At 45.1% G+C, this 26,226-nt stretch overlaps 1 protein-coding gene across 1 annotated transcript in view; it reads right to left on the bottom strand.

Moving 5' to 3' along the window:
- The window catches only part of LOC138473831 (deleted in malignant brain tumors 1 protein-like), an 835,597-nt gene that overhangs the window by 319,908 nt on the left and 489,463 nt on the right, over positions 1–26,226 (bottom strand). Inside the window, exon 4 of the mRNA XM_069612216.1 lies at positions 14,906–15,081. Coding sequence (XP_069468317.1) covers positions 14,906–15,055 — 150 coding nt within the window. The 5' untranslated portion in view covers positions 15,056–15,081. The remainder of the gene's footprint in view (positions 1–14,905; positions 15,082–26,226) is intronic.

Here is a 26,226-nt window from a genome sequence, read left to right as displayed (position 1 = left end):
GGGAAGCAATGCTCCGATTTAGAAGTAGTGCGAAGCATGTGCGCAGGCATAAATCGAAAGGTGAAGTAGCGGAAGAAAAGGAGGAGGAGGAGTGGACTGAGAGTCTAAGGAGGTCAGGTAGACGTGACCAGTTGAATATAGAAAGAATATACCCGCAACGGGAATTGCACATAGCAGATGAAGTGATGGAAAACATATTGATCTATACAAAACAAGGCCGAAGATCAGAAGCGAGGTCAAACACGACAGTAACTATTATTCAAGCCCCTCCCATAAATCAAACTCTCCCATAAATCAAACTCTCCCTCCAGTAGCTCAAGCCCTCCCACAGCCACAGACCCTGCACGTAACACTTCCTATTAGCCAACCAGGCCCACAGCAGACACTCCCCGTTCCTATTGTCCCATTCGCACCTCCCGCCTTAGATACAGACTCGGTACCGTCCGTCCCTCCAGGGGTTGAAGTTGAAACCACGGGGGCAAGAGGCGGGACTGAGCAAAGTAGATGCACAAGGGTAACTCGCAGTGCGATCAGCAAAGAAAGGAAGGTGGAATTGCAGCAACAGGCAGAAATGTATATTGACGGGAATGATGGGACGGCAGCATTGGCTTCGATGTATGACTTCCGAAGAAGCAACGAAAGACAGGTAGTGTTGGAATGCATGGGTGAATATTTAGTGGAGAGATGGAAACAGTTAATTGGGAAATTACCACCGCAGCGATTGTTAGATTTGAATGCATTAGCATGCTGTAGAGAAAGAGATGAGGAAGTAAGGGAACATGTATATGGACTTTTTGAGCTTAAAAATGAATTGGATAATGATTATGCTGAAATATTTATTGCATCTGGGTATAGGGGTAAGGATATCGGGAGAGATAGGAAGGAAATGCTAGGGCCACATAATGGACGGAAACAGTTACAATCACCGGGGCAAAAGGCAATGGTGGACGAATTATTGTTGTTAAAACAGGTGGGGGAAGACTTGAAAGCATGCATACTGAAAACAAGGGTGTTACTGCAGCAAGTAGCAGGACATAATAGAGGAAGAGGGAACGCACAAGGGAGGAGTAATTTGAATATGCATGGGGGGCCATTGGGACCAAATCAGTGCGCATACTGTAAGGAGGAAGGACACTGGCGAGCGCAATGTCCACATTTACAGAATAGAAATGGATCTGGTTAGAGAAGACAGCACAGAGGGCACCAAGGAGCGAATGGCCCAAATAGGAATAGTATGCAGCAGCACCACATTATTGAAGGTAATCAAAACCAAGCCCAAAACCAAAGTGCTCCTAACCAGAGTCAGGGCCAGCAAAACCAACAGTATGGGAATCAGAGTGGGGGAAATAGAGGAAAGAATGGGAAAATTTTTAATACGCAGCCAAATACGTATTACAGTAATAATAGTGACTACACATCGGATGATGTGTTATTTCCCCAATAGGACAGTCCAGGGCAGGGGTCGGAACCAGTGTCTATCCCCGTAAATCAGAGAGGACCCTACGTAGAAATGAGAGTCGGGAATGAGGAGCACCGCTTCCTTGTAGATACAGGAGCGCAAAAGTGTTCAATAGACCATCACTTGGTTCCGGATATACCACTGTCAGGGCAAAAGAATGTTTCCGTAGGGTTCGCAGGTACACCAGTCTTAAACCCAGTGTCCCAACCAGTCCCAGTTACTATAGGACCATTCACTGAACATTGTCCTTTTCTCCTAACAGAAAATTGTGGGGAGAACCTGTTGGGATTGAGCTTGTTGAAAAAGCTAGGTGCTATTATACATTGCACGTCAGACGGGGTGTTTCTGACGATTTGGCCACAAGATGCCCCTGTGTCAGAATTCATGTCTGAAACCTTTCCAGGAGAGTTAAGAAAAGTGCCAACCTGTATATGGGCGATGCATGACAATGATGTAGGATGCTTGAAGATCGAGCCAGTGAGGATCATTTTGAAAGAAGGAGTTACACTGCTGCGAATTCCCCAGTATAAAATTTCGGCTAACAGAGAGAGATGATTGAAAAGTATTGTTTCAGATTTGGTGAAATTAGGGGTAATTGAAGAAATTACAGGCAGTACATGTAACAGCCCGATTCTTCCAGTGTATAAGAAAAGGGGCAATGAAGTACCATATAGTTTCATAATTGATTTGCGCGCGCTAAACAAAGTAGTAGATCCACAATTTCCTTTGGTCCCAGACGTCACTACAATATTGACAATGATACCTGCCTCAGCAGAATACTTTAATGTAATTGATCTAAAAAATGCTTTCTTTAGCATTCCGGTGGACAAGGACAGTAGATATTTGTTCGCGTTCACATTAGGGGGACGATCATTTACATTCACGCGCATTCCACAAGGATATACGGAAAGTCTGAGTATTTACCGTAGAGCGTTAAAAGAGCAGCTAGACATGCTAGAATTACCAGTGGGGTGTGTACTATTGCAATACATAGATGATCTGTTGATCGCTGCCGATACAGAAGAGATTTGTAAAAGGAGCACCGTATTACTACTGTCACATCTAGCGGCACATGGCCATAAAGTTTGAAGAAGTTTCAATATAATTGAAAGGAGGTAGCTTATTTGGGCTACTTACTTTCGAAAGAAGGGAGAAGGCTAATGCCAGAACGCATAGAAAGTATTTATTGCATGCCTATTCCAAAGACACAGAAAGGAGTCAGAGCCATAACAGGCATGGCTTCTTATTGCCGGCAGTGGATCAGTAATTTTGCATTGATTGTGAAGCCAATGGTGCTATTAACTAAGAAGGATGCGGTGATACCTTTGCAGTGGAATGAAGAATGTCAGAGAGAGTTTGATCAATTGAAAACTGCATTATGTTCTGCTCCAGTTTTGGGCATACCAAATTATGAAAAAGTTTTTAGATTGTTTGTATGCGAGAATGAAGGATGTGCATTGGCTGTTTTGACACAGGAACAAGGTAGAAGAAATAGGCTGTGCGGCTATTTTTCTTCTGCGCTGGACCCTGTAACGCGCACTACCATGATGTTTGCGATCTGTCACGGCGGCTGCTGCGTCGGTGAAACAAACGGAAGGGATGGTATTGGGGCATACTTTAATTCTGATGGTGCCACATGCCATATATGTCCTATTAAATAGGACACAGACGCAACACCTCACCTCTGCTAGACTGACAAGATATGAAATTATCTTATTCACGCCCCATATCCAAATTATGAGGTGTAGCGCTTTCAATCCTGCAGAATTAATGCCACTGCCCACAGAAGAAATTGGTCACAACGAATCACCACCCCATGATTGCTTAATCGTCACTGAGGAAGAAACAAAGGGGAGAGTTGATTTAAGTGACATCTCACAAAAGGAGCCAGGTGGAGAGTTATTTTGTGACGGCTCCTGTTTTAAACTACCTGATGGCACGTCAACTACCGCTTACGCTATCACTACCCTAGAGAGCGTTGTAGAAAGCAAAAGAATCCCCTATAACTCGGCACAAGCCGCAGAAACAATAGCATTGACCAGAGCCTGTGAGATTTCTGAAAATTTGAACGTGAATATCTATACTGATAGTCAGTATGCTTTTGGAGTGGTTCATAACTTTGGTCGACTCTGGGCTGAGAGGGGTTTCTTAACATCGCATGGGGCCAGAATTCAACATGGCCCTTTGATTGAACGATTGCTGTCTGCACTCACGTTTCCAAAGCGCCTAGCAATAGTGAAATGCGAGGCACATAAAAAGTTAACATGCAAAGTGGGAGAGGGAAACGCATTTGCAGACAGAATTGCGAAACAAACTGCCACTGATTTGAATAATAAAATGATGGCAGTCCAGACTGAGGAAGTACTCTGTATGATAGAAGATGGAATTGCCACTGTCAAAGAAATGCAGGCCGAAGCAAAGGACGATGAGATACAAGGATGGGCAGAGGGCTCTGCTGAGTTAGATTTAGAGGGTTGTTGGGTGAACAAGGGAACTAGAAACTGGATGTTGCCAAATTTCTATGTAACTGCAATGGTCACAATGGCTCACAGCCCTACCCACATCTGTGCCAAGAAAATAATACAGAACCTATCTACGGTATGGAAGAATGTAAACATAAAGAAGAATGCAGAGAGGTTGGTGCAGAACTGCATTATGTGTTTACAACACAATGTAGGAAAGGGATCAGTGACTCCAATAGGCAGTTTTGGCACGCCCTCTATGCCTTTTGAGGTAATCCATTTTGATTTCATAGAGATGGAGAGGTGCCAAAACTTGAAATATGTCTTAGTGGTGATCTGTGCATTCAGCAAGTGGGTGGAGGCATATCCCTTAAAAGACTGCACAGCAATGAGTACGGCAAAAGTAATGCTTAAAGAATACTTTTCCCGTTTTGGCTTGGCCCGTGTCATATGGTCAGATAACGGTCCACATTTTGTGGCCGCAGTGGTATTACAGATATGTGCAGGTCTTCAGATTGATAAGATATTTCATAGTTCGAGGCATCCGAGTTCTGCCGGTCTTGTTGAGAGGCACAACAGAATCCTCAAGTCAAAAATTAGCAACATATGTGTAGGGAGCAAGTTGAGTTGGGTGGATGCATTACCAATAGCACTATTGTGCATGCGTACGTCTGTACAGGCTAGAACTGGGCTCTCCCCGTATGAGATTGTGATGGGGAGGCCGGCGAATGTTTGGTGCGCACCTCAGCCAAAACGACTGAGTGAAGTGGAGCATCCTGTACTTAGCACTTATTGTGGCCTTTTAATGCAGAAATTGCGTTTGATTCATCAGCAGGTGAAGGAGCCTCTACCCGTAAGATATACTGGTCCGGGGCACGCGCTGGAGCCAGGAGACTGGGTGCTGCTTAAGGACTTTGAGAGAAAATCATTGTTAGCACCCAGTTCGCGCGGCCCCTATCAAGTGCTTCTGGCAACTCAGACGGCAATACCGGTGGATGGGAGGAAGTCGTGGATCCATGCCACCCATGCCAAAAAGATCCCATCTTCACTGAAAGACTTGCCCAGTCCGGACGATCGGAAAGAGACAGCGGTCCCAGAAACGAAAGAAACTGCTGCCAGTCCACCGCCGCTAAATCTGTCCGAGCGAGAAGTGAAACTCGAAACAAAGCCTGAAAAAATTGCCAAAAAGGGGGAAGGGCAAAGAGTGCCCCAACGTTGCCCAGCAGAACCCACATCACTGTTGGCCGACATGAAATCTGCATTGCAATTAACGGCAGACATTAAACGTGTACCACTTGGCGGCCACCAGCACTTGCCATTGCGCCAGAGCCAAAGACTGAATCCGCATCACTGTTGCGGCGCACACCAGCATCTGCCATTGCACCACAGGCTGACTCTGAGCCTGGATCTGGAAGTGCACCGGCACTGTTCACGGATCACATAATACCAGGAGTGAGGCGATATGATTTGCGGCCTCGAAAGACAGAGTGATCCACAGTTCTTTGGTGTTTATGCTAACCTCTGGTTCCGCTCATGGACGGAGAAGGAACTAGAGGTGTAGAGGAGAGAAGCGTGAGAGTTGTGCAAGTCGGACAATTCAAGACTCGCGGCTCCTCGGTGCGATCATAAAAAGTACATGTGTCCTGAACCAGAGCGGACAAGCTGGGTGCACATGGCACAAAGGCAATAGAGAACTGTTCAAAAGTCCTCTGAGCAGTGTGAGAGAGGATAAGTGATCTTGCCTAAGAACGAATAAGCAATCCAGGCTGCAAAGGGCTGGCAGACTAAACTGTTGACCATTCCTTTGAACTTATTGACATCCGGACAAGTGCGACGAAGAGAGATATCCACTACGAACTTTTTCAGGAAGAAGAAGGACGCTGAGAAAAATGTTGGGACCGGTTTCAGCCTCCTCCTGCACCACTGCTGAGAATAAGTTAGTTATAAACACTGTAAACTTAGGGAAAACGCATGGTAAAAAAAAATTGTATGCTGGCTTTGACAATAATCATGTGCTTCATGAGTGTGGTAGCACCAATAACGACAGCCTTTGTGTTATGGTATGTGGAGTCTATACACCCACTGGGAATGTTCTTACCAATAGTCAATATGTCCACTACTGAAAGCCCGGTTCAGGTGATTACTTATACCTTGTCCCCAATGGAAGAGAGACACAGAGAAGGGTATGGGAACAATAGGCTATTACTCATCATGAACAAGACGCATGCAATGCTAAAGAAAAATAATTGTTGGGTGTGTGCCCATTTACTGCAGCATGCGGGGAAAGGAATAGGCTGGTATGTACAACCATTACCATTAAGTTCTGCATGTAGTGCATCTTTAAGTATATCAAAAAAGGGCTCCTGGTGGATACAACCCTATTCTGCCCAGGAAGGCTTCAGTTGCTAGAACAAAAATGAATGAGTTGGAAAAACAATCTTACTAGGAAAAACCTCCTCCCTTCTGTTTCATCCCAAAGCATACAGCACTTACATGTGTAAAGAATCACATGGGAAATTTCCAAAAAGTTTTATATTAGGATGTAGTTTTAAGTTTCTATGTTATACATTTTCTATATTATACATTTTGAACAAAATGTGAAAGAACACACACATAAGCAAACACAAATTGCATTGTCAGAACAAAGCAGAAACAAGATACTGTTCTTGCATACTGGTATGGTTGAACAAAAGTAATGCAATCACTACTGTCGCTGTTATAAGCAGACGACAGGCGTCGTACACAAAGTGAACAAATAGACAAAACAAGTCAGTAGTGCATATCTACAAGGGAACAAACAATTAACATTGGTAATGTTGTAAATTGGTGAAAAGCGTCTACACCAGGTGTTTCAGCCGTATAGTCGAGCTTAGTGAGCCATTTCTTCCTAGGGCCTTCATCAGGACGAAGGGAAGATGGTGTGTTCAGGATGTTGAAGGGGTGCTGAAACGGGAATGAAGGACATTGATAAGGGGAGGCTCAATATAAATTGACTAACGTGAGTGAAATAAATCACTAAGTGTATGTCAAAGAATTGAATCGACATAGCTTACCTGTGGGTACGCGAGTCAAACCACAGGTGGAGGTGAATTGCCTACAGGGGATATGAACAATACCATGTGACTGAATCTGGTATTAAAGGCTCAAGGTTAAAAAAGATATGTGGGTCTAAATGACTAAATAATGTCAATATCGTATCCTATACGGATGAATATTTCAAGAAATTACTTGAAACAACTTCAACCCTCAGCAATGAGGAAGGAGTTATCACTAGAGGTCTCTCAGAAGACCAATTAGAGATCCTTAACCAAAAGAAAAAGAAAATTATAAGAACTGAAATGCACAGCAAGTTTATGCTGGAGTATTTAAAGGCCGAAATTATCCCTGAGGGCCTACAAGTCCGCAACATTCCGAGGGTATTCACCGATAACCCTAGCTTCACGAAAAACTTCAGCGGAGTAGGGAATAAGTGTAGTAGAGACTGGTTAATCCTGGTGATAGATACGGCAAAAGAAGATTGTGACAAACAGGGTAGTGAGCTGGCAGAACTTCAAAAGAAATTCCTTGAAGACAAATCCATCAAAGAGGCTAAAGAAAAATTGGAAAAATTAGAGATCGAAGTTGAGAAATTTAAAAACATCACAATTGATAGAAAGGTCATCAAATTCAAGAAAGATGTGGCATCCTACACAGAAGAAAGAACATACCAATATCTGCGGAGCACTTACTACACCGATCTCCAACAAAACCAAGGATACAACCGCAGAAATAGAGGTGTAAATTTCTCTGGCACCTCGCCCAGTGGCAGCGGGAGCAACCAATGCCTTCCCGGTACATCGGGACAATCGCAACCTTTTTTCCAACCTCAACAACCTTTTTTTCCGTGAGGGGGACAGAGAGGGAGACCCAAGAGGAGACCAACACCATCGAACCAGCAGATGCGCACCCGCCAATGGTATCAAAATCAGGGACAACAGGCGGGATACCCATCTTCAACATATCCAAACGCCTAATCACGGCAGCTGAGGAACGACTACTTGGAAAAGGCCTCTCGTTTGTGCCTGCCCAAAAACCACAATTTTTTGAGACTGAACTAGAACTACGGAGATTTTTCAGAAACAGCCGACTCAAATTTTTCTTCAAGATCTATCTACCATCCAAAGGACAAACTGGAAGAACTGAGCAAGATAAAATAGATAAAAAAAGACAACACCACCGGCTTGAAACCAAAATCTACCTTCTACCCGCCTCCACATACCATCCCTTGTGAAATCCAGGCTTTTGAAAGAACAATGTTGAAGACAGTGATGACTGGTTTCCAGAAACATAACTTTTACAGAGACAACCTGGAGAAAGAAGAAAGAAGAGCTTTAGAGACCCTACGCCGAGACACCAACATTACCATAAAACCGGCAGACAAGGGCGGGGGTATAGTCATTATGGATACCCTAGATTATGACAAGGAATGTTTACGCCTGCTCGAAAACCAAAAAGCCTACAGACCACTTAACCATAATCCTACTTCCATTCTACAGGAAGAAATCAAAAGCCTCACAACACATGCAGTTGAGGAAGGTTGGATCTGTTAGAATGAACAACGATTCCTCAATAAAACATATCCTCGGAATCCCAGCCTTTTATATCTTGCCCAAGATTCATAAGAACGCCACTCAACCGCCTGGTAGACCCATCGTGTCCGCATGTGACTCCCTCCTGAAACCTCTGTCTCTATACACCGATTTTTTCCTTAAGCCTTTTGTTATTAAGATGCCATCCTACCTTAAGGATACGACCAGCACCATCAACTTACTTAATCATGTCCATTTAGAGCAGGAGAGCCTCCTTGTCACCATGGATGTTGAGGCGCTCTACACCTCTATCCCCCAAGCCGAAGGCCTAGAGGCCATTCGTTTGGTTCTAGACCAGAGAAATAATACAACCACGACTCCCACCAATTTCATCTTGGAGTGCACTAGGCTAGCAATGTCGGAAAATGACTTTCTCTTCCACAAACAGATTTATAAACAGATACAAGGAGTCAACATGGGGACTACTTTTGCCCCCGACATTGCTAACCTTTATATGGCCCAGTACGAAAAGGAAAACATCTACTGTGCGGACAATCCTTTTCTTGACCATATTGCCCTTTGGAAATGTTATATCGATGACGTGATCCTGATCTGGAATGGCACACCAGCCTCGCTTCTGGACTTCCATCGTTGGATCAACCAACGTAACCAATTCATCAAGTTCACTATCCAGTGGGACCACCACCAGATCGATTTTCTAGATTTACACATTTACAGAACTGGAGACCAACTTAAAAAGGAACTTTTCCGCAAGCTGACAGATCGGAATAGTTTACTCCACTTCCACAGCTACCACCCACATGGCCTCAAATACAACTTGCCATATGGACAATTTTTCAGAATTCGAAGGAACTGTACTGAGGTCGACAAGTTCAAAAAACATGCAGAAGATTTACATGAAAGACTGACTGAAAGAGGGTACCCCCGCAAAGCCATCAGGGATGCCAAAAAGAGAGCCACATACACCCCCAGGGAAATCTGCCTCGAGACCAAACCCAAAAAAGAACTAAACCGACTGATTTGTGTTACCACATTCAGCCCGTTGAGTGACATTATCCAAAAAGTGGTCAAGAAAAACTGGCATCTAGTCAAACAAGAAGGGACGCTCACCAAAGTCCCCTGTTTTGCATACAAAAAGAATAAGAATTTAAGGGACACCCTTGTCCACACTTTTGTCGAACTAACACAACCAACTGAAAACACACTGTGGAATTTACCAGCTGTAATGGGACACTACAAATGTGGCCACTGTGTGGCATGCCCTTTAACTCTACAGAAAAAAGTCTTCGAGCATAAGAATGTGAAATGGACACTGAAAACGCACACGAATTGTAACTCAAGAGGAGTCATTTACATCATTGAGTGCACGTGTGGCCTTCTATATGTGGGTAAGACTATCCGCCCCATAAAAATGCGTATCTCTGAACATCGCTCCTGTATCCGGAACAAAGTCCCGGATAAACCTCTTGTAGACCACTTTTGCCTCTGCAAACATAAGGACGTGGACCTGAGATGGTACATTATCCAAAAGCTTGAACCAACTGTGAGAGGAGGAGATTTAAACAGAGCCCTCACCCAATTGGAACAACATTGGGTGCATAGACTTGATATGGTTAAAACAGGTCTAAATATTTCCGTAGAATGGAAATCTTTCATGTAGGACTCAGATATATTTTACCACATTCATTCAGACACCTCCATGGACACCCATGTAACAAGTGAAACTGTTTGATCATAATTGTTGTTTCTTTCCATTCACTCTCTTTTTTTAGGCGGCTATTACAAATATGCTTGTTATGTATTATCATGCTTTGATAAATCAACATGTCTTTTCCATGATACTAACTTACCATGGTACTGCACACATGACTGGTGGCCTCTGATTGACACACACTAGCAGGTTATATGGCCCGGTGTCATGCTTTTTGTTACAAGTTATGCATGCCAAATGATGATCCCGGCATGCTACATTAGGGAACCATCCGAGACATCACTAGGTATCTGGACGTTCACTATCATTGCGTCCTATTAAGATATCCAGCTCTAGTTTGAACTCCATGCCCATCTGGTCATCCCTGGTCCTTTATCCATACCTATAGGCCGGTCAAGTGGCACAGAGAGTAGAGCGCTCGCGTTGACACCCCTACAGAACTTGCTAACGCAGGTTTGAATCCCGGCAAGGCCAAACTCAGCCTTTCATCCTTCTGAGGTTGATAAATGAGCACCACACACTGTGTGTAATAATAAGCAGCGCTCATATACCTTAGGGTTCGTAGCGCTATATAAATGCCAAATTATTATTATTATTATTTTATTATAATCCAGTTAGACGCGGTCACTTTAGCCAGAGGGTGTTACTAACACACTAAGAACTTGCCGGCTCACTGGCCGTACAGTTTTAAAATGTCTTCACAATACGATTCGGTTGCCATGGCAACGGCTCACTAACATACTGTTTTTAAATTACCTATTTTCTGGGGACATTACACTTCAACAGCCCTGTTAATAACACGTGCCAAGACTGTGGGTATCATGTATATTCGGGTTCCCCCACAGTTAATTGTGTCTCTCCAATTCAAAATGGCGAATGCTCTATCAGTACGCGGCTCCTAGCAACGGCGTCTTCACGGTATGCACGTCTCTTTCAGAATCGGATAGACGCGGCAGAGGTTATACTTGTGAGATCTCCTCCGGAGGCAGAGCCTAGCATTCTATGCGTCCTCCGCGCGCCCGCTCTGCAGTGGACTGCGTCACAGCAGCTATCAGCGCTCGCAGACACAGGTAATCCTCGTACTCTTTCACCTCCCACATTAGTTCGTACCATTCCTCGCACGGTATGGCGAGAGATGTGACAATTCTTTTATGTTCACATTTTAGATCCTTTCCCTGATTATAGTCAGATGGACACATTTTTGGGTGCATTTTGAAACCATTTAGAGACTTCGCCCTACTAGGTAAGCAGCTTTCTGTAAACCTAAGTGCACATCACCTGTAACATACCACATCCTGAAAGTGACTAGAGCCTCATTTGTTTTGTCTGTAACTACAGCATTCAAATGTGAAGATACAGTTTTCCTATTACATTAATTTTGGACACCTGGCTACCCTTTTGTAGGTAAGATATTCAGAATAGTCATCTAGACCCACATATCTTTTTTAACCTTGAGCCTTTAATACCAGATTCAGTCACATGGTATTGTTCATTTCCCCTGTAGGCAATTCACCTCCAGCTGTGGTTTGACTCGCGTCCCCACAGGTAAGCTATGTCGATTCAATTCTTTGACATACACTTAGTGATTTATTTCACTCACGTTAGTCAATTTATATTGAGCCTCCCCTTATCAATGTCCTTCATTCCCGTTTCAGCACCCCTTGAACATCCTGAACACACCATCTTCCCTTCGTCCTGATGAAGGCCCTAGGAAGAAATGGCTCACTAAGCTCGACTATAGGGCTGAAACACCTGGTGTAGACGCTTTTCACCAATTCACAATATTACCAATGTTAATTGTTTGTTCCCTTGTAGATGACTTGTTTTGTCTATTTGTTCACTTTGTGTACGACGCCTGTCGTCTGCTTATAACAGCGACAGTAGAGATTGCATTACTTTTGTTCAACCATACCAGTATGCAAGAACAGTATCTTGTTTCTGCTTTGTTCTGACAATGCAATTTGTGTTTGCTTATGTGTGTGTTCTTTCACATTTTGTTCAAAATGTATAATATTGAAAATGTATAACATAGAAACTTAAAACTATATCCAAATATAACATTTTTGGGAAATTTCCCATGTGATTCTTTACACATGTACGTGCTGTATGCTTTGGGATGAAACAGAAGGGAGGAGGGTTTTCCTAGTAAGATTGTTTTTCCAACCCATTCATTTTTGTTCGTGCATCTTTAAGTGGAATGTTTTATGGGAAGTGGAATAAGAGTAGTACGGGTCAATTAGAAAGAACAAACATGAATGAGTTTCAGGAAATAATTATGAGGCCTGTGGGTTGTTCCATATTCCATAAAGCGCAAGTGATGATCCCAGAACCTACGTCTAGAAGTACGCGAAAAATAACACGACAAAATAGACAAGATAGATTGTCCCCGCCAGTTAAAACATCTGTGATGACGTTTCTTGTAAGGACAGACGGGAACAAAGATGCAATCCCCCCTTCTTACACTGTGAATTACAACCCGAGAACTGTTCCCTTTTGTCTAAAAAAGAAAGGCTCCTATTCAGTAGGAACATTTACTGGATGCATGAATACAGCGGTACTAAAATGGGAAATAGAACCAGTATATGTGGAAGATCCTGTCTATTTTATATGTGGAGAAAAAGCATATCCTTGGTTGCCCAGAAACTAGGGAGGTACATGTTACCTAGGACTACTGTTCCCGGGAGTGTTCCTCTTAGAAACAGCAGACATAGCCAGGCTATCCAGATCTAGAACCCGAAGGAGTAGCGAAGGTGTTTTGATAGCGGAGGACGTAGCAAAATCATTCATACTATTCTTGTCCCAGATAGTGAACTCCTATAACATAAGGCGGCTGTCCAGAATATTAAAGGATACGATAAACACAACAACAGATATACTATTTAACATGACGTTGGAAGAAAAAGGAATTAGGTTAATGACGCTGCAAAATAGAATGGCTCTCGATGTAATCCTGGTTGATCGTGGGGGAATTTGCAAGATTGTGGGATCAGCGTGCTGCGTATTCGTAGATGACTACTCCCCTACGATTTTTGAAGCAATAAAAAAAATGCATGTCCTAAACTCCGAACTCCCTACTGGAGAAGGGGGCTGGGGAATAGAGTCCTGGTTTTGGGGAATACTGCGTTCTTGGGGATGGAAGTTGATTGCGATATTAGTGGTAGTGTTTGGAATATTCATAACGTGCTGTTGTTGCATACACTGCCTACCGATAGTTTGCACTGAGATAACTGAGGGATGTACTAAGGGATGTATGCATATGATAACAAAAAGAAAACAAACCTATGGCCGGGATGACAGAGACACGAATGAAATGAAAACAGTGAAAGAATTAATGGCTATAGATATTAATGACGATAATGATGCTTATAATAGCATGCAAAATTCAGACATAGATACTTCAGATTTATCGTCATCAGAGGAGGATACAATGAATGAATGAGACGTTTGGCATACGGCCAAAAGGAGGGTTTGTCGGTCTAGAAAAATGGACACCTCTCACGATTGACGGCAAACGTTTTTTGGTGGCCGAAGGCCAACCGTCTCATGTACATAACGATAGAAATACAGGTTTTCTGAGTTTGACCAATGAGCGGCCTTTTTGATGTAACAAGGATCGCCATTTTGTTTTCTAACGATTGCTCACTGCTTTCTGTTCAAACTGCTTCGCAGCACATTTCTGCTTACTCTGCTCAACTGTTAACATTGTTGTCTAGACGTGAACGGACAAGGCCGCACGGCCGCAAGGCTAATAAGAGTTCGTTGAAATGCAATGTAGGCAGCTCCGGTGAGGAATGCCCGGCTCCCTTCCGAATGTAGCCTTGAAGCAGAGCCGCAGGGCATTTAATCATTTCACAGCTGCCAGCCAGTCTCGTTATATGGTAGAATATGTTAGAATAAAGCAGGTAAAGGCTTGAATTATGCTCTTCTTAAGGCCCCCCTTTCCAGAGCCCTGTAAAGCATGTCGGCTCCCAGGACACGAATAGTACCTCAAAGATAGCAAGGTCTGGAATGTGACTCTTCCCCTGTATGTAGCTCGCTTACAAGAACAGAAGCACTGTGTTCTGTTCAACAAAGAAAAGATGTCTGAACACTTGCAAGGTTGCATATTGTTGCTAGAATAGATATTTGAAGGTCTCATATTCGTCGAAATTGTCCATCATCAAACCGAGTTCAAAGAAACCCAATAAAGGGGGGTGTTAAACATGTCACAGCTAATTGTATGATATGCATTTTGTATATATGTAACTGATGTATGTAATTCTCTCTCTTGCGTCCCTCGAGGTCTAGAGATACACGTCGCGGGGCGTAAGACCGAGTTGGCCAACTGAGACTATTTGCTTTGCAATAAACCCTAGCTTTGGGAATACAACCTTGTGTCTGGCGTATCTATCGTGTGTGGTGACCCTTTCACCGTGAGCACCATTTGTAGTTTGCCGGTCCAGTAGCAACGTTGCCGGTAGTTTACTGGTACCGTTACCGGACCGGCAAACTTATAATGAGGCCCAGTGTTTCTTACAGAATCTATGACATTATAGAGTTGTTTTACCAAAATGCTGCTACCTTAAGGGGAATATTAAGTACATGGGAAATACTCTGATAACCCGGTATACCATCAACTTGCTAACAGATTATCATACCTCTGAAAAAGGAAATACCATGAAATCAGTATTGTGCACCATCTCACCTCTTTCTTGGTTCCACAGTTAGTGAATGAGATGTTGAAGATGACAGCAGATGAGTTGACCTCTGGGTGACAAAGTCCTTCATTCAAGAAGAGATCCGCAGCAGAGTATCCCAGGGACTGTAGATAGTTTTTGTCAATTACGACATGCATCCAATCTGCTTCACACGAGAGATCAACTAGAGAATATATAGATATGACATGCTCAACAACACAGACAACATTTTTCACAAGTAGGGCTTTACAAAGAACCGTGTTTGTGATTGTACACCTCTCCACAGCAATGAACTGTTACATCATGCTCACTGACGTGAAGGACAAAACAATTCACTGCCAATATATAAGAAGTCTGTTTTTGTATTTTTAGGGTGGGGATTGTGTGCATGCTTTTAGGTTTGTATGGTGTTTTGCAAACATTTTGTTTTCCAATCTTTTTTTTTAAATTTAACTATCATCTCTGACCCTTGGCAATACAACTTGATGAGGACTTGTAGAATAACTGCAAAACATGTTACTTGTATCTTACTAGTAAAGGGGATGGTGGCGTCCAGTTAATAGAATTATATCTGCTACAAAGGCTTAGTTAGGTTAAATTCACCCACCTAAGAAATTAAAAGGCACGCTTACAGTTACAATCTCGCATTATTTGTACATATTGTTTGACGATATTAAATACAATTTGTAATAAACAAATTATTTACCTTTGGTGATGTTCTTTCTGATAGATTAGTACTACCTGTATGGCTTCAGAAACCACCAGCGGGTTAACCCAACGCCCCTTCTTCTCCCCTCTGAATTCTTCAAGCTATGACTCCAAATGTGGTATTGGGGGTATATGGAGCGGACTGTGCCTCAAGACCTCAGTTCCACCCAGTGGTCCCTGCACACAGAAGATAAAGAACCATACAACTACCACAGGTTATGACCATAGTGAGGGACAGGTGGGAGGACGATGGAGAATCTGTGGGAGGAAGAGCTAAACAATGACAAATTACATACTTTTTGTAATATTCTTTCTGATGAATATGATTATTAATACCACAGCTGCCTAATCTTTAAAATATCCATCAGACACAGTATGGACTGGAAAGTTTTCGAGGGTGCATAGCACAGTGCGGCTTCAAAATTGGTGCCGTCACGTCTCAGTTCCACCCTTTTTCCCCCCTGGGTAACCACAAGCAGTCATATATCAAGCAGGGGCATTGCAAAAGTTCCAATCAGAAATGTGAATATTTAATTCAGTGGGGTGGATAGGAGGGGCAAGGACGAATCTGTGTTAAGAACAATCGTATAAATCAGAAATAACATTACTGATGGTGGGTAATTTGTTCTTCTAATGGATACAATTCTCCCACAGATTCCTACCTATGAAAGGTTTCCAAAGTCATGGCATAAGAAATTCGATTGTAGGAGAAGGAAGAGAATGCCCATCCTTAGAAAAGGAAATTGACTATCACATCCTCACTAGCCAATGAGTCTAAGTGGTAATGTTTTGTGAAAGTGTACAACAAGATGTATAGTTGCCGGCTGGTGTATCTCCCCCTGTAAGGCTGCTGTAGCTGCCTGTCCCCTTTTTGAGTTAGGCCCGAGAACTTCAAGTACTTGCTTGTGTACCATTTCGTAGCAGGCCTTGAAACTGAGATCTATCCTTCTAGTGATGGTCTGTTTTTTGATGGACTTTCCTTTCTTTGCACCAGCAACATCACTCATCTTAGCTCATCTGTAGCAGCCGCTGCCCCCAGGAAAATTTCCACCAAAGACTGTAGTGCAGCTCAGTGTTGACCAACTCTGTTGGTCCATCTCTATGGCCCTTTATGTGACACCCACAATAGCATATATAAAGTACACCACACCCCATTATATAAGTTCTTGTCCGAGCCCCCATGCTCAGCACCCTAGGGAATACGTCACTAAGAGGAATTTACATTTTTAGAACTTTCAAATTCTCAAGGAGGAATCTGCGGGAGGTTAATCCATTAGAAAGAGCATTACCATTAATATTGCAATCCATTAGAATATTTCCTTCTGATGGATTGCATTCCCCACAGATTCCTCATCTTAGACAGATGACCACATCAGTACAAACGTACATGAAGAAGGGAAGAGTGCAAAAAGTTGAATTCAAACCAGGAAGTTCTACAGAAAAGCTATAACAAAATGGGCACCCTGTTCTTATTGTGAATCCAAACAGAAAAGCTAAGAGAATTTGTGCAAGGATGACCTAGTGGCTGCCTGTAAAATGTATGCCAGTGGTACCGCTCTCTGTAATGCCAAAGTCTCAGCCACCCCTCTAGTCGAATAAGCTCAGAATTATTGAGGAATCTCATTAGCTGCTTTAGAGTAGCATTATGAAATACAAAGGATTATCAACTGAGTAATGGTCGACTTAGTCACAGCCTTCCCCAATCGAACTTCAAATAAAGGCTTTCATTCTGGCAATATAGAACAATGCATTACTTACCTCTAGTAATGTTCTTCTAATGGATATTCCGCCTACGGATTCCTCATCTTAGATCTATTTTCCCGCTTTGTAGAACTCTCGAAAATATTTTTCCAGCTTTGTGCGCTGTGCAGTCTGGCGTCGATGATACTCGAGTCATCAACTTTGGTACTGAATGTGACTTCCAAGTTCGTACAAATAACACTCTCCATGCACCTTGACCTCAGTTGTCATTTTTCCCCTCTGCACAACTGCATTAGGGATTAAAGTAAAAAAGAATAGGCACTTAAATTGTTAAAGGAGAGAGTCATAATAAAGACATTGCAGGGAGCTCCTTAACCGTGGGGTAGGCTGGGAGAGAGACGAGGAATCATGGGAGGAATATACAGGGGTAAGTAATTTGTTCTTCTAATGGATTGTGTTTTACATGGGTTCCTCATCTTTGATAGACTCCCATAGCAGTAAGATATTACGGAAGAGGGAAGGAGTGAACTTCGTAGCAATTATGTCACCACTTTTTGGAAGACAGCTCTGCCAAAACAAGACGTATGGGTGGATAGAGTATCCAGGTAATAATGTTTCACAAACATGTGGATGGAAGCATCCACACCCCTAGTAGAGTGTGGCCTAAAGCCACCAGGGATTTGCTTACCAACTGTGTTGTAGCATTCAGAGACACAGAGCACAATCCATCTGGAAATGGTTTGTTTTGTAACTTTCTTACCCCTTTTCAGGCCGATGTAACCAACGAAATGTTGGTCCTGTAGTCTGAATTGGTTTGTCCTAGCAATGTAGAAGCTCAGAACCCTTTTCCTTCCTTCATCTTTAGATGGGTGAGGAGGTGGATAGAAGACTGGTAAACAAATTGTGACTTGTGACAAATTAAATTCAGACATGACCGTCAGAACCAAGGAAGGACATACTCTAAGAGACACCTAGTGTTTGGTAAAAATCGTTAAAGGTGGCTTACAAAACAGGGCCTGCAATTCACTCACTCTTCGAGCTGAAGATATAGCAATCAAGAAACCTGTCTTCCAAGAAAGAATCCTCAGAGAATAAGAATGCTCTTGCTCAAAAGGAGAAGCCACAAGGAAGGTTAACACAAGGTTCAAGTCCAATGAGGAAGGAAAGTGTTTGTCAGCCCTTTTAAAAATTGGCCACCAAAGGGATCGATCGTCCTCAATTGGAACATCTTGAAATTGAGGGAGAAACCCAGTCAGTGAAAGAGGTGGCAGGTGCAATTGAGATGTTCCAGGGCTTGGTCTGGGGACCAGTCGTACAGGTAGGGAAAGACATGAATCACACTTTCCTGAGAATGGCTTTTTTTTGGGACCAAAAAATGAAGGGAGTACCATCCCCTGTTCCTTTCCTTTACTTGTAACAGCTCTAGGCACCCTTCTCCAGAAGAGCGGAAACCTGTTTCAGGGGCAGTTATCTTCAACAGCAGATAATCTAGAAAGAGGAGGGCAGTGTAGTGGACTCTTTAAGAAAGCCAGGTAGTATCCCTGAGAAACTGCCTGCCTTACCTATATGTCTGTAGTAGCATTGAACCATTCTTCAGAAGGAGAAATTATTTACCGTAATGTTCTTTCTATGGATTCTTCCGCAGATTCCTCATCTGATAGATATCCTCATCCAGCTCTACTGCTCAGAAAAACTTTGACAGGGGGCACAGTGGACCTCAACTCAGCCATCCATTGTCGATCCGTCTTGCTTGTTCGTCAGCTCCGGACGTGGCGTTGGGCATCGTATATATACCATCTCACTACGCCCCCTACCTCAGTTTCCCCCTTTTTTCAATGCTCAACCACTGCATAGGAAACCAGAGAGAGAAAAAAGGCTAAACAGCCCATAAGAGGTTAACAACAACAATAAACTTCCCAAGGGAAGAAAATCCTGTGGAAGATACCACAATAAGATATTTTTTCTTAAGATATTTTTTTCTTTTTTTGTTTGGCTGGAGAGAGAAAACAAGCAGCAGGAAAGACAGAAAACGGTCATCCTAGGACCATCACCAGGTGTCAACCCACTAAAAAAAAGATGCGTACCAACCACCAAACTTTCTGAGCGGGGATGGATGGGCGGGGAGATGAGGAATCTGCAGGAGAAGAATCCATAGAAAGAACATTACGGTAAGTCATTTCTCCTTCAATGGATTGCTTTTCTCCCACAGATTCCTCATCTGACAGACTCCACAAGCAGTGAGGCAAAGGAGGTGGGCAGAAAGTTGTCAGGATTCCTGCTATCAAGAGAACACTCAGGATTCCAGCCAATACAAGACAGGTCAGAAGCTCCAACACCCAGGCTGCAAGAGCAGGTACAATACGTGGATACTCCTGTTCTCGACCTTGGCACAATACAGCAGATGTAGTCTTCCCACATCGCCGAAGAAAATCAAAGATTACCACTCTCTTACGCTCCCGATACCATGGGCGAGCAGCCTGGAGGTTACCAAGGCGACTGTGGCGTCCGTTGCGTTTCGCTATGCAACGTACAATGCTTTGGAGGCGGGCTCACTGGTTCCCAAGGAACAGATACTAAAGCTTCTGGGTCCCAGGGAACGCCACTTCGGATTTTGAAATTATCAAGACGCTACAAAGTCTCTGATCTTGCCTGTTCCTTGCTCCCGTTTTTGTCCCCCACCATGTTTCCTGATTTCCCTTGTCCTTGTGCCTTTTGAACTGCCTTTCTTGCTCAGAACGAAAAACTACCAGCTATTCCTACCGGCATTGTCCTTGTTCAGCCTCACCTCGGAAACAGACCCGGACTGTTATTACGAGCTGCTACTTCGTGTCGACTTTGTCCTTGTTCAACCTCGTTTCGGAAACAAACCTGGACTGCTACTATGGCCAGCTACTTCATGCCGAGTTTGTCTTTGTTCAGCCTCGCTTTGTAAACAGACCGGGGCTGCTACTACGACTCGCTACTTCTTGCCGACCTTATTATCCTCACGCCTCGTTCTACAAGCAGACTTGGACCTAAAGATCTACCAGCTTACCAGTGACAATGATTGCTCCTCTCAAGCATCCGAATCCTCACCTCTATCTGGACCCGATACGCTCCCCACGTGTGTTGCCCTGATCTCAGCGCAGGAACTCAAGGACTTCCACCCCTGGTGCTTAATTGTCATTAGGCATCCTCGTTCCGTCAGGACAGGTGGTCCCATGGAATTAGAGACTACCGGCCAATGCCGTATTAGGCGTCCTCATGCCGTCGGGGCAGGGTTACTTAGGGCAATACACACTGGGTGCTGTATCTGGATTGATTCTCCAAACCTTCGCAGGTGGTAAGTGTTCTTGTTATTCCTTAGGAATTCCTCCTACCCATCAGAGACAACCGACTTGCAATTAGAGGGGGTGTTTCCTGCCTCTACTCCAGTGGTAGTCCTTGACACTCAAATACAGGTTAGCCAATCTTCTTGAATCTTGACAAATTCAGACACTTTTTCTGTATTCTTTATTGATTATCCTTGTCTCTGTTGCAGTCTCCCTGTGCGGCTGGTGTCCTCCTCTCTCAACCGACGTTTTCCTGGGTCCAGCTGGTGTCCATCTCTCTCAACTAATAGATCTCTCTGCATGTGTGTTTCATTCGGAGAGTTACATTGGTAGGGAGATTTCTTTTCCTACACTACGGTGGCAAGATCTCTCGTCTACACCACAAGGTCATACCAGGTATCTGACAAAAGTATTACAGTAGTATATTTTGCAGCACTACCCTACCAAAACGTGTGTCAGCCCACTGGCAGCATCCAGACAGTAGTGTCTAGTAAATGTGTGCAAGGATGACCATGTGGCCACACCACAAATGTCCCTAATGGGAACTCCCCTCTGTAAGGCCTTAGAGGCCGATACTCCACTCATCGAGTGTGCCCTGATGCTGGAAGGAAGCTCTTTGCCTGCAGATTGGTAGCACTCTGCGATGCAAAGGATGATCCACATCGATAAACTCTGCTTCGTTACAAGTAGACCTTTCTGAGACAACGAATGGACCACGAACAGCTGGTCAGATTTCCTGATCCCGGATGTCCTAACAACATATTAGTTCAAGGCTCTTTTGGGGTCAAAGCAATGGAACCGCTCTGCCACCTTAGAGAGATGTGGTGGAGGGAAGAAAACCGGTAGGTCTATGCCCCGAGAAAGGTGGAATTCAGATACCACTTTAGGAAGAAAGCCAGGTCTTACTTTATGGGAAACCTTTTCCTAAAAGAACTGTAGGAATAGGGGCTTGCAACACAAGGCCTGACGTTCGCTGACTCTCCTGGCTGATGTAAATACAAACAAAAAGGCTGTCTTCAAGGATAGCAGCTGTAATGAACAGGAATGCATGGGCTCAAACGTAGCCACCATCAAGAATGTTAGAACCAGATTAAATTCCCTGTCTGGGACCACAAAGGGAGTTGGCAGAAACGTATTTACAAGATCCTTCAGGAATTGGCCATAACTGGGATCATGAAGAAGGAACCTTGATTCGGGGACCTTTTAAACACAGACAAGGCAGCCAAATATCCTTTGACTGTGGTGACATGAAGGCCTGCTGAGGCCATTGACAGCAGAAACTCCATCACTGCAGTGGTGGGGCAAGAGATGGGGTCAGTCACGAGTTTCCTGCACCACGCCTCAAATTGTCTCCATCTGCACGCGTATAAAGATCTTGCAGATGGTCTGCGTGCAGCCAGCAACACCTCAAGTACTTTCTCAGAGAGGTCACAGTCATCATAACTAATTCTCTCAAGAGCCACGCATGTAGGTTGAGGGATTCGTGTGTCGGATGTACCACGTTCTCCTCACCCAGTCCGGGGCGATCAAGATCATGGTCGTTCAAAACCTCTTCAACCTCTGGAGAACCCATGGAATTACGGGAGATGGATGGAACATGTATAGGAGAGGGAAGGTCCAGTCCACCAGAAACGCATCCCTCAGTGCACCGTTCGTTGGGAATTCCCTAGAGGAACAGTTTGTATTTCCTGTTTGACTCCATTGCGAACAGATCCACTGCTGGGGTACCCCAGAGAGAGAAGACCCCCTCTAGGACTTCCTGGCACACTTGCCACTCGTGTGAGACCGTGCTCTGCCTGCTCAGAGCATCCACCAAGTTGTTCTCTTTGCCAGCCTGATGAACCGCCGAGACTGAAATCTTGTTCTCCAATGACCAGAACCAAAGCATCATCGCCTCCGAGTGCACTCCACCTTGCTTGAAGAGGTAGTGCATCGCCACTGTGTTGTGCGTCAGAACAAGGACATGTTTCCCCTGCAGAGACAGCGAAAATGCTTTCAGGGCTAGACTAACAGCACGTAGTTCTAGCCTGTTGATGTGCCAACTGGCTTGTATTGCTGACCAGGGGCCGTTCACCTGCAAATCCTCACAGTGAGCGCCCCAACCCTTCACAGAGGCATCCGTGACGACTCGGGTCTGAGGTCAAGGAGGCCAGAAGGGTTCCCCTGCCAAATGTCTGCTATTGTCCACCCACCAGGACAGGTCGTTGACCACCGAAGAAGACAATTTGAGGAGATCCGAAAGAGTTACACAGTATTGAGACCACTGATCCCTCAGTGACCATTGCATGGATCTCGTGTGCAGCTTGGCCTCTGGCACCAGAAAAATGCAGGAAAACATGAGGCCTAAAAGGCATAGGAAGGAAGCCGCTGGTAGGGTGACATTGTTCCAGAATAAATGCACCATCTGCGTCAAGCTGAGTACTCTCTCCTCAGAAGGGAAGGCTTGTCCGACTCGGGTATCTAGGACTGCTCCAATGAATTGTACTGGTGTCATCTGGGACTTCTTTAAGTTTATGGAGAAGGCCATCCTGTGCAGAAGTGAACAGATGTCCTGGAGATGGGATAAGACCTTCTCTACAGACTTCCCTCGAATCAACCAGTCATCCAAGTATGGGAATACGTGGACTCCGGATCTCCTGAGGTGGGCCGCAACTACCGCCATGAGATTGGTGAAGACCCTTGGGGCGGAGGTAAAACCAAACGGAAGCAACTTGAACTGAAAGTGCATGTCTCCTATGGTGAACCTTAGGTACTTCCTGTGCTTTCGATGTATTGGCACATGGAAATAGGCGTCCTGTAGGTCAATGGACAACAGCCAGTCCTGAAATTCGAGAGCGTTGATAATTTCTCTAAAACGTCACCATCCTGAATTTGTCTTTCTTCAAGAACTTGTTGAAGGCCCTGAAGTCCAGAATGGGACGGAGAGCTCCTCCCTTCTTGGGCATCAGGAAGTACCGGGAATACCAACCCAATCCTCTCTGTTCGGAAGGAATCTCTTCCACGGCACCCTCCAGCAACAGGGCTCTCAGTTCTTCCTCAAGCTCCTGTCCCGGTTGGACTGGAGGTGGGGGTTGTCTGTCCGGTGGTTTTCTCATAAACAGCAGACAATAACCCCATTGAATGAGCTGCAACGCCCAGGCATCAGAAGTAATTCCTGCCAGTTGAGCAAGTGCTCCGTCAATCGGTAGGCTGTGAGAGGGAAAATCAAAGCGGCTTGGGAAACTGGGTCGCCGCTGGTGCTGCCTGTTGGCCTCTAGAAGCCCCTCTGCCCCTTATGGAGCGTGCGAAACGCTTCTGCCCTTGCCTGGCCGGTGGGATCTGCACTCTTCCGCCATAAGGAGCATATCTCCTGTAGCTCTGTGCTCTGGATGCGAAGCTAAAGGCAGGTTTGGCTGGCTGTGGGCTAGGGCCAAGGATTTGGCAGTGAGTTTAGATTCCTTGAATTTCTCCAGGGACTCATCAGCTTTTTGGCCGAAAAGAAGATCGCCCTCAAAGGGCATGTCCAAAAGTTTCATTTGGACATTGGGTGAAAAACCAGAGGTCTTTAAATAGACCTGTCTCCTTAAGGTTATGGCCGAAGCCATGGACCGGCCCACAGAGTCAGTAATGTCCAGGCCCGTTCACATCGACTGCTTGGCCACTTCCTTCCCATCCTCCACCAGCTGTAGGAAGCCCTCCGCATCTCTCCTTCCGGGACATAATGGGCGGCATTTTCCACCCCTGTCCATAAGCCAAAGGAGTATTTGGCAAAACTGCTTGCCACATTGGTCGCATTGAGAGCCATGCTCCATGACGTGAATGCCTTTTTTGCCAAGGCATGTACCTTCTTTGCCTCTCGGTCTGGGGGCAGAGTGGATGTAGATGATGCTGGTCTAGAAGAGATAGTAGCAGCTTGCATTACAAGCTCTTCTAGGGAAGGGTGAGAGGAGAGGTATAAGGGGTCTCCCCTAGCTGGCTTGTACTTCCCTGAAATTATGGAATTGACATGAGGAATGGAACATGGTGTTTGCCATAGAGTTGTTAGCGGATCGGCAATGGGCGGGTCTAAGGGTAAATGTTGGTCAGAGGACATACCTTCCTCTAGGATGTCAGTGAGGTCATAAACTTGAGGGGGTGCCACTGTTGAGTGTAAACCCAGGGTGTCAATGACCCTTTCCACCAGAGCCCTACATTTGGACACATGGGACTTCATTACAAGTTTGCCGGTCTGGAAATAAGGGTGTTGGTAAGCTCACTGGCACCCTTGTTTCCGGACCTACAAACTACGGGTTTGTCGCCAGAGTCGCTGTGGCCGACAGGTCTGACCCTGCTGGGCACAGCGGTCACAATAGGCAAAGCCGTCACAGAATCACCAACACCGTTAACAGCGGTGCCGGTGCTTCCGAGTCCCCATCGAGTCCCATGGGACTCTATGGGAATGGGACTTAGAATTTACTGACGCCTGACCTTCCCGGCCGCCAGGGTTGTAATCTCCCAGTGGCACATCATGCGTCAGTAAATAATTAAGGGTCCGGCAGAAACCCGCCGGTAGCACCAGTAGAGTTACCGCCAGACTCGTAATGAGGCCCATTGTGTACATAAGGCTGAGACTGTAGAAACTCTGTCTGTGATGTGTCCAGACCACTAGCATCATGGAGACCTTGAGCCAGTTGCTATAGTCTACTCTGGTCTTCCAAATAGTCGACCCCACCCGAGCCCAAGAACATCGGGTCTACATCTTGGTTGTTGGCGTTGTGAATGCTGAAAATTCCTGTCATGGTGTCGAAAAATTCAGACTGGGGCTGAGGTGAAAAGACTTTGTCGACAGCTGTCGACATCGAGGGCTTTTCCTTCGGCACTGCAAAGGTGGATGCCGGTGTCGACCGAGGTCGAAACGCCATAGAGTCGACATCCATGGACGCCCAGGGATAATCCGGCTTCCATACAACATCGTTTGACTTCGAAAGGTTAATCGGCGCTGACGTAGTCAGTACCGGGCCTCTAGAGGGGTTGGGTACGCTGAGCGCCGCTCTTGGCTCCGAAGCATGCTGCGTGAGGGTGGGAGCCGCACCAACTGCAGCATGCTGCTTGAACCTTTCAAGCATGGATGGCTTAAATTCTTCTCACTCCTAGCATATTGTAGACCTTGCTGATGGCTTACCTCTTTCCGTCGACGATTCGGAGTCCCCATGATAGCGGTGGCGCCTTTTCTTTTTTCTGGACGAAGACGAGGAAGTGACTCCTCAAGTGAGAGCTTTTCTTCTTCCACCAGTGTTTTTGGGGGTATGACTCTCGGTTTCAGCCGGTTAGCAGCTCGGTTGCGCAGTGACTTTGTGCAGGAAGTGTAACGGCTGTTTGGCTGCATTGCTGTCTGTCTCCTGCTGTGTTGCTTCGCCCGCGCTGGATGCTGTATGTGCAAGGAGAAGGCGTACTCCCGTTGCTGAGACAAAACGAGCAGTACAAGTCCACGGTTTGGCGCTTGCTCCTCCCTCGCTCCGCCCACCCGCTCCCGACAGCCCTAATTCTGCCAGGTGCCCGCGCACCCAAGCGCGCGCAGCCAAAGTCTGCAGGAAGTGTAATGCCTGTTTGGCTGTTCAGGTGCGACTAACGACTCGAGCTTGCGCAGGTAT

The sequence above is a fragment of the Ambystoma mexicanum genome, chromosome 8, assembly GCF_040938575.1.
Source record: "Ambystoma mexicanum isolate Mex_15411 chromosome 8, UKY_AmexF1_1, whole genome shotgun sequence".
Classification (NCBI taxonomy): Eukaryota; Metazoa; Chordata; class Amphibia; order Caudata; family Ambystomatidae; genus Ambystoma; species Ambystoma mexicanum.
Note: the sequence above shows the minus strand (reverse complement) of the source record. Positions and strands in the feature narration are given on the sequence as shown.